This window comes from Podarcis liolepis (assembly GCF_965112155.1).
Source record: "Podarcis liolepis genome assembly, chromosome: 10".
Taxonomy (NCBI): Eukaryota; Metazoa; Chordata; class Lepidosauria; order Squamata; family Lacertidae; genus Podarcis; species Podarcis liolepis.
The window spans coordinates 49,487,229-49,501,825 of record NC_139562.1 but is presented as its reverse complement, the minus strand read 5'-3'; the positions used below and the strand labels follow the sequence as shown (position 1 = coordinate 49,501,825).

At 41.4% G+C, this 14,597-nt stretch overlaps 2 protein-coding genes across 4 annotated transcripts in view; one reads left to right on the top strand and one right to left on the bottom strand.

Moving 5' to 3' along the window:
• Nucleotides 1-14,597, top strand: part of TMEM117 (transmembrane protein 117) — a 226,963-nt gene that overhangs the window by 23,035 nt on the left and 189,331 nt on the right. The window lies entirely within an intron of this gene.
• On the bottom strand, nt 8,870-13,290 carry LOC310688145 (lysophosphatidic acid receptor 6-like; the record flags this gene model as incomplete). Its single annotated transcript, XM_083464269.1, has 2 exons — nt 8,870-10,083; nt 13,236-13,290. The coding sequence occupies 2 exons, from the start codon at nt 13,288-13,290 to the stop codon at nt 9,077-9,079; spliced, it is 1,062 nt and encodes a 353-aa protein (XP_083320395.1). The 3' UTR covers nt 8,870-9,076.

Here is a 14,597-nt window from a genome sequence, read left to right as displayed (position 1 = left end):
GTATTATAACTCCTGTTATGAGTGCTTGGCTGATGACAGATTTGGGTCCCATAAAGACATCTCAGTGCTTCACTTTCATGTTCAGATTGCAGGAGCAGAAAGTGTAGAAATAATGTTGCCTTTGCAAACACTTGGGATTTCCCTCCCCACGAAATCACCTAAGGGGAATGAATCTTTTGGGCCTCTTTCCATGAATTCAAAGGAAGGAGAAGCATCAGGATTGGGAAGAAGGCACAGTTCAGAGGCATAGTGTCTGCTATACCTGCAGAAGGTCCCAAGTTCAGTCTATCTGAAATCTACAGGTACATTTGGGAAGGACTTCCTGTCTAAAACCCTGGAGAGTCTCTGCCAGATTTCTCTCCCCAGACACAAGAAATCTTTCTGGACAGATCTGTTCCCCCCAACATGACATAGTAGTTAAAAGTGTCAGACTCGGGCGAGAGTATTGCGTGTCGAGGTCCCCAGGGCCACCCCAAATAACTCACAGAAATTTTGTTTAAGGTTTTTGGCATAATTTTGGCCACAACTTTATTAAAATACAAAATATGTGAGTGGTTGCTTAGGCATTGGTTGTGACTATCTGCCCCCCCCCCAGTGGGGGACAGACTGACATTCCACACGATGCGGAAGTCAGAATAGGGGAATACACTTGGGGGTAGCGACGGAGCAGGGAACCTGCCCTCAGCCCTCCCCAAATGCAACCAGGGGTTCTTGCATGGCCCTAGCCCCTTGACAGGGTTTGGACAAAACCAATAGTGAGCCCCTGTATCCCTTTAACGGAATCCCTTGCAGCAGCAGCATTAGAGGGGCAGGCACAGCCAATCCATGCCCCTCAACCAACCAAACCATAAACCAATGCCTACCCGCAACCTTACAAGTTGTGACGATTTGCTACACAGTAGGCAAAAACCAAATGGCCCCAGCCAATCAGCCAGATGGACAAAATTCCTACCGGGCCCCTGCCCCAAAAGCAGACAACCCCATGACAGGCATGGCAAGGTCAAAGCGAACAACCCTAATTAAAGGCGGGGTGATGGGCAATCCGATGCATGGGCTGTCAATCAACAAATGGCAGCATTAACATCTTCCCAACAACGAGGGAAGCCCAATCACAACAGTGGCCAACGATCAATTAGCCTGCCCCACAACTTTGGAGTGTCCTGTCGGCCCCCATCACAACACGTGCTCTCCATGAAGGAGAGCACGTTTTGTTAGCCCAGAAATGGAAGCAAGAAGAAATTCCGATGAAAGAAGAATGGCAGACGAAATTAATGGACTATGCAGAATTGGACAAAATGACAGGAAGGATTCGAAACCTGCGGGACCTGAGATTTACAGAAGATTGGAAGAAGTATATGAATTATTTGAAGAGCAACTGTAATCAACAAATTATGCTAGTAGGACTACAAGAAGTTTTGTAAGGAGAACTATACGAAGTGTTACAAAGTAGAAAGAGATAGAGATATTGGTTATGAGTTTGAAATGTAATAGGGAAAATAAGAAATGCATACTAAGAGATTAGATTGGAAAATTTTCAGACAGGACTGATGGAAGTGGAAAAAAATTTAATAAGATGTAAAAGTATATTTAATTACTGTTGAAAATGATATGTTAAAAAACTAATAAAAATTATATATATAAAAATAAAGTGTCAGACTAGAATCTGGGAGAACAGGGTTCAAATCCCCACTCAGTCATGAAGCTCACTGGCTGCCTTTGTGCCATTCACTGCCTCTCAGCTTCACCAACCTCACAGGGTTGTTGTGGAGATTGAGTGAGGAGGAGGAGCTCCTTGGAGAAAAATGTGGGATATAAATAAAACAAACAACAACAGCGACTGAGGGAGGGATACTTGGTTCCGTAGTCATTATTGTTTTAAGGTGATTGTCAGCGGTTCGAATCCCTGTGATGGGGTGAGCTCCCGTTGCTCGGTCCCTGCTCTTGCCAACCTAGCAGTTCTAAAGCAAGTCAAAGTGCAAGTAGATAAATAGGTACCACTCCAGCAGGAAGGTAAACGGCGTTTCTGTACATTGCTCTGGTTCGCCAGAAGCGGCTTAGTCATGCTGGCCACATGACCCGGAAGCTGTTCGCCAGCTCCCTCGGCCAATAAAGCGAGATGAGCGCTGCAACCCCAGAGTCGGTCACGACTGGACCTTATGGTCAGGGGTCCCTTTACCTTTAGCATAAAGACACCGTATTCCATATAATGTTTAGATTTTTCTTTTCTTTTCTTTAAAAAATGTGGTTGATTACCGGTACTGGGTTTTGCAAAGTTCAGGCTGTAATAAAAACATTCTAAAACAAATACTGGCAAAAAGTTATTGAAGTGATTCAGTTGCCTCGCACAGCCCAAAGGAAGCGCTGTGGAATTAATGTCCGCCTCGTTGACTTCCTCTGAAAAATGCTAATAGACTCTGGATTAAAATGGTTGATTTGACTGAAAGGTTTATGTTGCCTATATAAACAATTCCAGTTGCTTTCCCTAAACTAAACTGGCAACACATTCATTCAGAAGTAAATCCTGTTGGGTTGCATTCAGCGCTTTCCTTCTTCCCATGTAGCAGGAGTTCCCTTTCCTTGCTTCTCCCCATATGTGTAGGATTGCCCTCTAAATTAATTTAAAGCATGGTATGTGGATCTCTTTAGCATCCCTCCAAAAAAGAACTCGGTATTAGTTAATTAGAGCATTTTAGCTAATAGTGAGATCCAGAAACATTTGACTAGCGCCTGCCAACTTTGTAAGACAATCCCAGCGATCCCTACGGTTGCCGTATTCTGCAAAGTCATGCGAACAATGGCAGGACCTGTGCAACACATCTCTTATTTGGAGGCTGTGTTGACACTGCCTCTCGACTGCATCCGCTAATTGTTCTTTTCTTGCAGGGAAATGGGAACGAGCTCGTTTCACACTATTTGGATGTGTCAAATCAAACAGAAATGAGTAATATTATAATGAAGCACTTAAAAGCCCCCTGTTTGCAGATTAAAATATGGCTAGGTAAATATGAACAGATGTCGGGTGCCTTTGGTTTGCAGGGAAACAAGTTAATCAGGGTGACATCAGAAATAGTTGTGTGCCGCTGAGTAAATGTACATTTTTAACTCCTCCAAATATTGTCTGTGGGGTTGTGAGAGAGGCCACAGTTGGCCAGTTATCTTTGGATATCATCCTGTCTGACCATGTAGCTGCTCACTCAAGTGCCACATGTTAGCTTTTGCTGCTGGATGAACGAGTCTTTACCATTGTTAGGGTTTTGATCTTGTTATATATAGAGAGAGAGAGAGAAAGAGAGAGAGAGTTTTAAACTACTTTATGTATAAATCAGTATGAGACGGTGGTTAAGAAGATGATTAATTGTAATATTATTAATAATGAATAATAGTAATTCTTCTGAAACAGGCATGGACATTGCTGATGTAAACGAAGGTAGCCATTTGTGGGCCACATAGCAGTGATCAGGAAGATCTGTCTATATCTATCTATCAATCATCTATCTATCTATCTATCTATCTATCTATCATCTATCTATATCATCTATCTATCTATCTATCTATCTATCTATCTATCTATCTATCATCTATCTATCTATCTATCTACCTACCTACCTACCTATCTATCATCAAGCTATCTATCTATCTATATCTATCTATCATTTATTTGGTGTTTTTCTGCCCTCTTTCTTGGGTACGGAGTGGCTTCACATAACGAATCATTAAAACAAACATCTGAAATAAACATGACCAAGCAAGTTGCTTATTTTTCAAATTTTAATTTATTAAACGAAGGTAGCCATTTGTGGGCCACAAAGCAGTGATCAGGAAGATCTATCTATCTATCATCATGTATTTGGTGTTTTTGTGGCCCCCCCCTTTCCTGGGTACAGAGTGGCTTCACATAACAAATCATTAAAACAAACATCTGAAATAAACATGACCATAAAACCACTATATTACACACACACACACACACACACACACACACACACACACACAGCACAGAAGTTAAAATAGCTAAAGGGGGAAACCGATGAGAACTGATATTTATATATGTCAACTGTGGGGGCAGACCAGAATCCTCTGGGAAGGAGTTCCATACTCGGGGACACCACTGGGAATGCCCTGTCTCATGTCAACCACCATCTTCTGATGATGATGGGATTAGGGTACCTCCTACTGATGGTAACAAACTGGGCTGGCTGGTAATGGGGAAAATCTCTGCCAGGCAGGTCTCAAGTAGGGATAAGGGAGAAATTTGATTCAGTCAATATCAAAAGGTGAGCCTACAGAACCCATGCTTTCTGAAACAACACATTAACTGAAACAGAGCCACCCTTCACTTTTTACACTTCTTGCAATTCTTTGGCTTTGAATACAAAAATGCATATACTAGGGTAAATATGGGCATATAAATACACGCATTAGTGAAAATAACATACAGAAATGCATTATCTTGGGGGAAATTACTTTGCAAAAATGTGCACATTGCACAAAAATGCATATGCTAAAATACTGACACATTTTCATGAACACTTTTAATAAAATCTTTTGCAAATGGATGCAGAAATATGGAGAACTGAACTTAAGATTAGGACAATGAGAAACTGAGAAACCAAAATGGGCATATTTATATGCTAATAGCATCCTGTCAGCCGACTTTTTTTGACTTGGAGAGTCCTGAGTATCTGTGGTGCACAACCATATTGTAATAACACTGACTGCTCACTAGCTCTTCAAGTCTGATGCCTTTTGTAAAGATCTGTGATATCTCTTCTCTTTAAATTATCCATTCTCTTTTATTTAAGATGTCAAAGCCATCTCAAGTCAAAGTCACCAAAGCAAGGTTTCTCTGTAGTTAGCTTGGTCCCCCCCCCCAGAAAATACATGTTAAAAACACCTCTCTTTGCTGAGTAAGTCTCTAAAAATAGTCTAAACAACAGTGGCTGTGTTTGCACAGTAGAGTGAATATAGTTCTAGGAAAGCAGTGACCTTTTTGTTATTTCTTTTTTTAAAAAAAGTGAACCATGGAGTAGCTATGTAAATCCTGTGTTAGCTAAACTGTAAAAATATAAAGCCATTTTATCAACAAGATCACTAGCTATTTATGAAAGTAATTACTGATCTGAAATGTGTGACTCATTAGCAAAGGCTGGGATCTAAAGAGCCACGTGGGGGACTTTTGCACATGCAGTGAAGCTCAAGCTTGCTTTCTGAAAATGGCTGCATATACTACCTTTTAAAGGTTGCTTTGAAGCCCAGAAGAACTTTGGGATGTTCTCTGATGCTCCTCATGGAACTGGCTCACAAAGCACAAAAGCACCCACCTAGTTAAATCAACGAAATCAGCTTCAGAAAAATACCGGTCCAGCTTCATAAGTCAAGATATGAACAAGACTTATGCAGTTGCTTCGCTCTTCCTTCACAAGAGCCAAGGAGTCTCAAGTTAAGAATAGCTCCCTGTTGTGCCAGGTTGATGTCCTCAAGGGAACTGGTTGATGTCCTCCAAACAAGTGAGCATATGAAACCATGGTTGGTTTCATATCCAGGCTTCTCTGGAAGTTGCTTGACATAGTTTCCTGGTTTAGACATAACAAGAAACCATACTAACAGTGATTTTGCTTGTTTACATGAGGGAAACAGCCAAGTGGCTGTGTTGAGGTGGAGATGAGGTTCATTAATCTCTTGGCTTATTTAGCTGAGATACTGTTGTCCAAGCATGGCCAGTGCATCCAAAATAAAGACATTCTGTGTGCATGTGATCAATCTGAGGAACACTGGAAGTTGAGACAGACCATTGGTCCTTCTAGCTCTCCAGAGTTTCAGGCAGGAGTCTTCCCAGCCCTGCCTGGAGATACCAGGGGTTGAACTTTGGAACTTCTTCATGGCAAGCAAATGTTCTCCCACTGAATTGTGGCTGTGAATCATTTGCAAGTGATGACTTCCCTTTCCCAGTTTTCCCATTGACTGAGATACATAATACTTTGGGCACACAGAAGACACAAGATTTGCCCACCTTGGAAGAATGGCAGACGCAAGTGATAGACTACATGGAGTTGGCAGAAATGACTGGCAGAATCCGAGACCTGGGAGAAGAGTTAATGGAAGAGGACTGGAAGAAGTTTAAAGACTATTTGTAAAAACATTGTAAAATGTTGGAATGTTAAATTGTTGGAATGCTAAAATGATGCAAGATATAAAGACAAGGCGGCATTAGTGACATAGGTAAAAGGAGTATGTAACAAATGTCTCAAAAGATAAGGGTGAAAAAATTAGAATACACTGTGTCAAATGTAATCAAAAGGATATAAAGGGAAAAAATTGGAGACACAATGGGTTGAAATGCATAATATAGACTAAGATTTGAAAGAGGGCAAGATATTGCTGAATATGATTTGTGTAAAAAGGAACACAGAAAAGGGAGATGTGAGGAAGTCAGGAAGTAGGGTTATGAAAACAAAAAGTAAAAATTTGGACTTTTATGTTTTTTTTCTATGCCTTTTTATGTTTTCTCTCTTTGTTTCTTACTTTTTATATCTGTTTTGCTTTGTGTGTGATAATGTTGTTTTCTTTTTGGTCTGATTGGATTGTTTAAAATTTCAATAAATATCTTTAAAAAAAATACTTTGGGCACACAGAGCTACACATGAGTAGGGAAAAGAAAGTAATAATTTCATGAATGGAACAGCTCCTCCCACCAAATATGGAAATAAATAGGGTAGTGAATGGACTTGGTGGGAAGCTCCTGAATTCTCATAAAACACACTGGATTAAGAATATTCTGTCGTCTTTAGTATGAACCTGTCTGCTCACTCTAGATCACCAAGCAGAGTTCTGCTTCTGGTTTCTAAGCTATTTAAGCCTAGCTGACAGTTGGATAGAGCATAACATCCAGTCTATCCAAATGTTTGCATTGCAGGGGGTTGGACTAGATGACCCTGGGGGCCCCTTCCAACTCTACAATTCAATGAAAGTTTCCTGAAGAAGAATTAACAGGCTAGCTCCCTACTGGCTTTTATAGGAGCTGTAAAGATTTGTTTGTTCTATAGGGCATTTGAAGCTGGTTAGGAGATCTTGGGTTTGATCTGTTTCTTCCTGGTGCTTCTAATGTTCTTTCTTTCTTTCTTTCTTTCTTTCTTTCTTTCTTTCTTTCTTTCTTTCTTTCTTTCTTTCTTTGCTACTTCTAATTTTTGTAATGACATTTTTATTGTGGAGTTGGTAGCGACAGCGTGTTTATATTGCGAACCATCTTAAGAGGCCCTTAAAGTGTGGAATTTAAAGTTTCAACATTTAGTGGCAACATACATAATAATAAATTATTATTTGGCGGTGGATGGGGATATAAACACATTACATATAAGATCTTACATATAAGATCTGTATGTATTCCTTAGCAGCCTGTACAACATTCCACTGTACAACATGGAGTCCACTGAGCTGGGGACACCTATGCTAAAGTTTACATTGATGCTGTTTGTATTCCTGTAGTGTTGTTATCACCAATGATTTTTAGCAAATAAATTAGACTCATTCGGGGTAAACCAAGAATCTTCATCCATTTTTGTATTTTAATTGCCCATTGCTCTTCCTTTGTAGGTGAGCTAAATTCATGGCTGTACTAAATTCTATCAGGGATTTTATGTTTGCAGCACTGTACCATAAAACAGGAATTAAATTTACCTGCTTACCAGCTGTTGAATATAGGGACAGATGGAGCCCTAGAAACATTGCACTAGCTGCATGGGAGTTGCTTTCATCTGCATGGCTGGGATAACATTTGGCCCGGAGCCAATCATGCAGGTCTTTCCCAAACGGCTCCCAACAGAGTGCCAGGTCCATGTTTGGAGCCTATGGGATCTGCCCTTGTCTGCACAATCGGGACATTTAACCATTCATCAAGGCCAGTGAATCCCAACCCCTGCCCCCCATGGACCACTTGAAAATTGCTGTGGCCCTAACAGACCCCTTAATGATTTCGCTGCTGCTTGTTGTAGCAATTGCTTTGCACTGTGCTAAACACTGTATGATTTTATTTTTGGATTTGTATTTCTTATTTTTTATTGCCATTTGAATTCCATAGACTTCTATAAAATTCAAAGTGGAAGTGTTATTCAAAGACATGCCATGAATGATGCTCAGACCACAGTTTGGGTGCCTAGCCTTCTGGAAGGCAATCAGGGCAGAGGGGATACCACACGACTTAGGTAATGCTTAAGAAGCCCCAATGGAGAAAACTTCCTGCACATAAGCAATGGTTAAATCTGGAAATACCAGGCAGTGGCTTTTAAGACTTGAAGGGCTATCATTCCCTTTCATAGCTGTCAACTTTTCCCTTTTCTTGCGAGGAATCCTATTCGGAATAAGGGAATTTCCCTTAAAAAAGGGGAAAAGTTGACAGCTATGTTCCCTTTCAATATGGAATGGTAAATGTGAACTGATTATATTACTGAGACCTGTTTCATTAGTGAACATCTGTCACACATCCTTCTCTGATGATATGGTAGAGTTTGGTGAGATTCCAATGTATGGCCTGGTCCAAGATCAATCCAGTGAAAGTGGTCAGAATGGAATTTTTCTGCAGTGTGTGAGCAGCTATCGAGCTGTGTAGAACCCTTAGTCCAGTTCACTTAAGGCATAGCCCTTTCCAGACATTACAATTTGGGAAAAATAAACACACAAGGAGGCAGGGGAGAGGAATCCACTTGCCCCAAGCCTTTCCGGTTGTGAAGGAAGCAGCAATCTCCTTCTGAAGAGTCACTCTACATTCTAGAACACTGGTTTTCCAAGGTTCCAAAATGTGTGTGTAACCTCCATGAGTACAGAAGGTTCCCAGCTTCAGATGTTACCATCTATGAGCTGGAAGGGCAATGGGAATGAAGCTGGAAGAAGCTGGAGCCAGTATGCTCATCCCTACCACCTGTCCTTATGGGTTTACTTTACTCTAACGGTAATGCTCGAAGAAAGACTCAATGACCTTGAAAAGCTTGCTGATATGCCAGCAGAGCTTGATTCAACAAAAGGTACCACTTGTCTCAAAACTATTATCAGAGCAGAAGTTGAAAATGACGAAGCATCTAACCTATCAAAGTGCAGCTGCAGCATCCTCAATTTTATGTGATCGACAGCAATGACATCTGTGTTTAGGAGAACACTGCATGGTTTTGAACTTATCTTGGAATTTCTTGCTTGCAAGCACGAAAATGATGGGGTTTAGGGAGCTGCTCAAAACACAGATGACTTCGGTGAACTTATAAATGACAACTATCAGGTGTATATTGTCAGAGTTGAGCTGGTAATTCATTCTGTAAATTATCACTGCCGTCATTGTGACATGATAGGGAATGAAGGCCACCGCAAAAACAATCATTGCAGCTAAAACCAATAGCAAGGACTTTCCAATTCGGTGTCTTCCCTGTTGGCGGTTTTTCATTTTCTGTAATGCTTTCACAGTCAACGTGTAGCATGTAAAGATGACAATGACTGGAATAAGGAATCCAAAGAGAACTCTGAAAATGGTAAATGGCACCGCAAAGTGCAGAGGGCCTCCCACTTTATCCAGGCAAGCTACAGATTCCCTTTTCCTCTGGACCATGAATGTGTAGTAAAAATCAGGAATGGACTCTATGAAAATGAGGACCCAGATGGCGATGGTGCAATACGTAGCTCTGCTTTTATCCCACCATTTTAAGGAACGAATTGGGTGGACGGCACCTAGAAATCGGTCAAAACTGATCAGTGTGAGAAAATAGATGCTTCCGTAGACGTTAATGTCGAAGAACGTTCGTTTCACCTGGCAGAATATCTGGGTAGAATATGCTGTGTGATTAAGCAGAAGGTAGTAGGCTGAAAAGGGAATCAGGAAAATCCAGGTGAAGTCACACAGTGCCAAATTGAATAAAAATACAGTACTACTGGTCCACGATTTCACAGTGTATGTATAATAGAGCAGCGTGAACGTGTTCCCAAGAAATCCTATTAGCACAACTAAGAAGCAAAGTATAAACACAAAGTAGCAGTACCATTCCAGCCTGCTAAAGCTGCTGCAGAAGGTAATGCAAGTAGTATTTGACATCCTTCCATGGATTTTACCTGAAAGCAAAAGAAAAAGTCAAGGTGTTGCTTCAAAATACTTAAAAGGATCTCTGTGAGCAAACGGGACTTCAGTGGTAAATAAATTCTCTGTGGCCCACTCACTTGGCACTGGCTCGGGTCGAATGATAGTATGGTACAATAAAATTGGAAAGTGGGTATTTCGGCACAGCAGAAGATTCATGCACATTTTGTGCAGTGTCTGTGTAGCCAGCGTGGTGTAGTGGTTAAGAGCAGTGGACTCGTAATCTGGTTAACCGGGTTCGCGTCTCTGCAGCTGATGGGTGACCTTGGGCTAGTCACACTTCTCTGAAGTCTCTCAGCCCCACTCACCTCACAGAGTGTTTGTTGTGGGGGAGGAAGGGAAAGGAGATTGTTAGTCGCTTTGAGACTCCTTAGGGTAGTGATAAAGTGGAATATCAAATCCAAACTCTTCAGTATGACATTGCCTTCATCCAAATGCCATCCCCATATTGTTTCCCCATGTAATTTGGATTTACTGTTTCAGTGGAAAAATATGGCAAAAAAGGATGCTTCTTGATGGCCCTTTCCCTTCCCTTATTTGCCATATTTTTTTGCATGCAGAAGGTCCCAGGTTATCCCTGGCAGTAGAGAAACCACAGCCTGGGAGAGCTGCTGCCAGCTAGCAGAGTTACTCTGAACTAGATAGACCTTTGGTCTAACGTGATATAAGACAGCTTCCTAGCCTTGCCATGACTTTTGTTTAGCCAACTGGTACCTTGGTTCTCAAACTTAATCCATTCCAGGAGTCCGTTCGACTCCCGAAACCGCTCGAAAATCAAGGTGTGGCTTCTGATTGGCTGCAGGAGCTTCCTGCACTCAAGCGCAAGCCGCGTCGGATGTTCAGCTTCCGAAAAACATTCGCAAACCGGAACACTTACTACCGGGTTTGCGGCATTTAGGAGCTGATTTATTCAACAACTAAGCCACTCGAGAACCAAGATACTACTGTATACAGTGGTGCCCCGCAAGACGAAATTAATTCGTTCCGCAAGTTTTGTCATCTAGCGAATTTTTCGTCTTGCGAAGCACGAAATCCCATAGGAATGCATTGAAAATCAATTAATGCGTTCCTATGGTCAAAAAAAGTCCAAACAAAGCCAAATTTGGTACAACAACAGTTTATTAACTGCTCTTTAAAGTCACACATACTGTAAAGAGCAGTTCAAAAATTGAAGGGAAAATAAATTAACTTTATAAACAAAACATGTCTTTGTTTTTAGACAAAGGAAACAAAGTCGCGAGACGTTTTCGTCTTGCGAAGCAAGCCCATAGGGAAATTCGTCTTGCGAGGCAAATCGAAAACAGAAAAACCTTTCATCTAGCGAGTTTTTTGTCTTGCGAGGCATTCGTCTTGCGAGGTACCACTGTATAAAGCTTTTTTCTCATGGTGAATAGCAAGTCCATTTGGGGATTGTGGGGGCGGATTCTGACCAGGACTGTGGTGGTGGGGTTCCAAAGGGTTAAACCCTCTCATCGTGGTCCCAATCCTGCTCCCCTTCCCCTGCTCCATCCTATAGATCAACAAAGCAAGGCCCCACGATGAGAATAATGCCACATTTAATTTGTCATTGAGTCTCTCCAGGCAATGTTTGCAAAACGCCTATTCCATAAAACCCTAGTTTTCTGTACCTAAGACTGCTATTTTATGTGTTCTTAGACTGCTCATTTCCACAATCCTGCTGTTCCTGTTTGGAGAATACCTTGCGTTCCAGCAGGGCAATGCAACTCGTTTTGTAGTTATAAGTATCTATTGGTAATTACTTCTCACTGCTTAATCTCTGGGCTACTATAAAGATCCCCGTAATTACAAGCACAAAATGATAAGGAGACATTATCCAGGCTAAGATGATAATATTTAATTACTTCCTGCTAAACAAAGGTACTAGGAAGGCAACAATCCCATAATGTGCGTTAATGCTGCTTTCTGTGTCTAAAATTACCAAATGAAACCAAATGAGGACCAAGTGAAACATGAGAATGTATGGGGCGGGTATATTAGTTTCATCATGTGTGAGTGGGTCGTGGATCTATGTGCTGTTGACAGATGTGAAGACTGTCCATTATTTATTTTTCTAATCAATTTATATTCCACCATTCCTGTGGCATCAATGACAAAGCATCCTACAAACAATTAAATTGTCTCAGTCCAGAGTCGGCACAGCTTTAGGCAGGATGAGGCCATCACCTCATGCGGTGCCCCCCGCTGGGTGCTCCACTACTGCCAGAGAAGCAGTGCTGATTTTGGATGAGATTGTGTCAATTTCCAGCAAGGTGTTGCTGGAATCACAATCACAAGAGCTCGTGTGATTTCTTGCACGATCTCACCTGAAATCAGCATTGATGCCAGCACATTGAAAATGCAGGCACTACGGTAAAGTGTGTAAACAATGCATATATCAGTGACTATAGCATACACTAGTGTGTTACATTAGGGAAAAGTGCTTTGCAGACGTGTGCATGAAGATAAATTTATTGTGGAATGCTGATGAATTTTCATGTAGACTTTAAAAAAATAATAATCCACAAATTGATGTGGATGTAGGCAGTTGGGAAAACGAGAGACTGAGAGAAACTGAAACTGTCACATTCACTCATTCCTAGTCATGTATATCCTATATTATGGGATACATTGCAAACAATGGTTCATAATTATAGCCTTTCACGCTTTGCAGCATTAGGCGTTAGTAAAAACAGAAACAGATATTGGTCTTTAATGGAACAGTAGCTAATATGACATCCAGTACTGAAAATTAATGCTTTACCTTTTGGTTATTAATTGTGAGGCAAATTCCTCTTTTATGCTCAATTAACACTCCAGTAAAGTGTAATGAGCTATGCCAATAGAAATTTAACGTTTCATTTTAATTCTTAATGCAGTCAAGGTAAAATGAATTGTCAAGATCTGTATTTATTAGAATTAAAGGAGAACTGCTTGAAAATCATTTCAGTATAAGAATTCATGGAAAATATAATATTCAGCTGCAGGCTCTGTATTCCATGGTTATGTATAACTTAAAACTCAGGTTAGTTTCTACATTTCTTTCTCGAGACAGATGCCAAGAACAACACTAAATGCTGTATCCCATTCAAACAAATACTTGAAAATAGGTCTTTTACTATTTTCTTACCTGGTTTAAAAACGGTTGCATTCTCCATTGAGCAGGGCTGGGAGTTCCAAGTCATCTTGGAATTTCCCCATTAATCTCCAGCTTTGTCAAAATGGGATGCTATCCCATTAACGTCTATGTTCCCATCTGTGTTCGTTAATAATCCACATATTGTGGATAATGAAAATGGAAACATACAGGCCACTTCTTTCAGCCTCTAGACTCCTCCCCTTCGCAGAGAAAGGCTAAGTCGCACTTTTTTGCTTGCCCACACTTTTACAATGATACCGCATATTATCTCGGGAAAACAATTTGCCGCCTGTGTTTTCACTGCTTATCATAAAAATACGCTGCACAGAATCCAAACCGATCAGGTTTTGTTTTGTGTAGATGCTTTTAAGGAATCCTAGGAAACCAATCCAAAGTACACAACAGCAGCTAGCTAGCTAGCTACCTTTGTGGATCTTTCTGCTCACAGCACTGGCACCTCCGTTTGCCATTGTGGTTCACTGGTTAGTGTGTCGGACTGGGGCCTCAGGGAGCAGGGTTCAAATCTCCACTAAGGCATACATCGCACTGGGTGATCTTGGGCCAGTTGCTGTCAGTCAGCCTAACCTACCTCACTGGGTTGTTGTGAGGTTTTAAGGCGGAGGGGCAGAACCATGCATGCCACCTTGAGGTCCTTGGAAGAAGAAGAAGAAGAAGAAGAGTTTGGATTTGATATCCCACTTTATCACTACCCGAAGGAGTCTCAAAGCGGCTAACATTATCCTTTCCCTTTCTCCCCCACAACAAACACTCTGTGAGGTGAGTGGGGCTGAGAGACTTCAGAGAAGTGTGACTGGCCCAAGGTCACCCAGCAGCTGCATGTGGAGGAGCAGGGAAGTGAACCCGGTTCACCAAGTTACGAGTCTACCACTCTGAGCCACTACACCACACTGGCTCTCTAGAGGAAAAGCCAGAGTTCAGTGTAACAAGGAAGGGAGGATCTTCCCTTTGTTGGTGGCCCATTTTGAGAAGGACATAGTAGTCTTAGTCAATAGTACCTCTTAGAGATTTTTTAAAAATATTAGGTGGTACATAAATGCTTTAAATAAACAAACAATAGTCTTCCCAAACTGACAAATGTTTGCCATCGAATCCCATGACCTTTGCTTGTCCAGGCTTCTCTTTAGCCTGCTGGGGTGATTATTGGTGTGCAGGTGGCATCACTCGGAAAGTCCTATCTTAAGGAAGAGCTGGTCGGCCTTTATTTTAAGAACATAAAAATAGCCTACTGGACCAGGACAGTGGCCCTTTCAGTCCAACATCCTGTTCTCACAGTGGCCAACCAGATGTTCCCGCATTCAGCAGGGCTTGTCTTACGTTCTTATGAAGAATTTG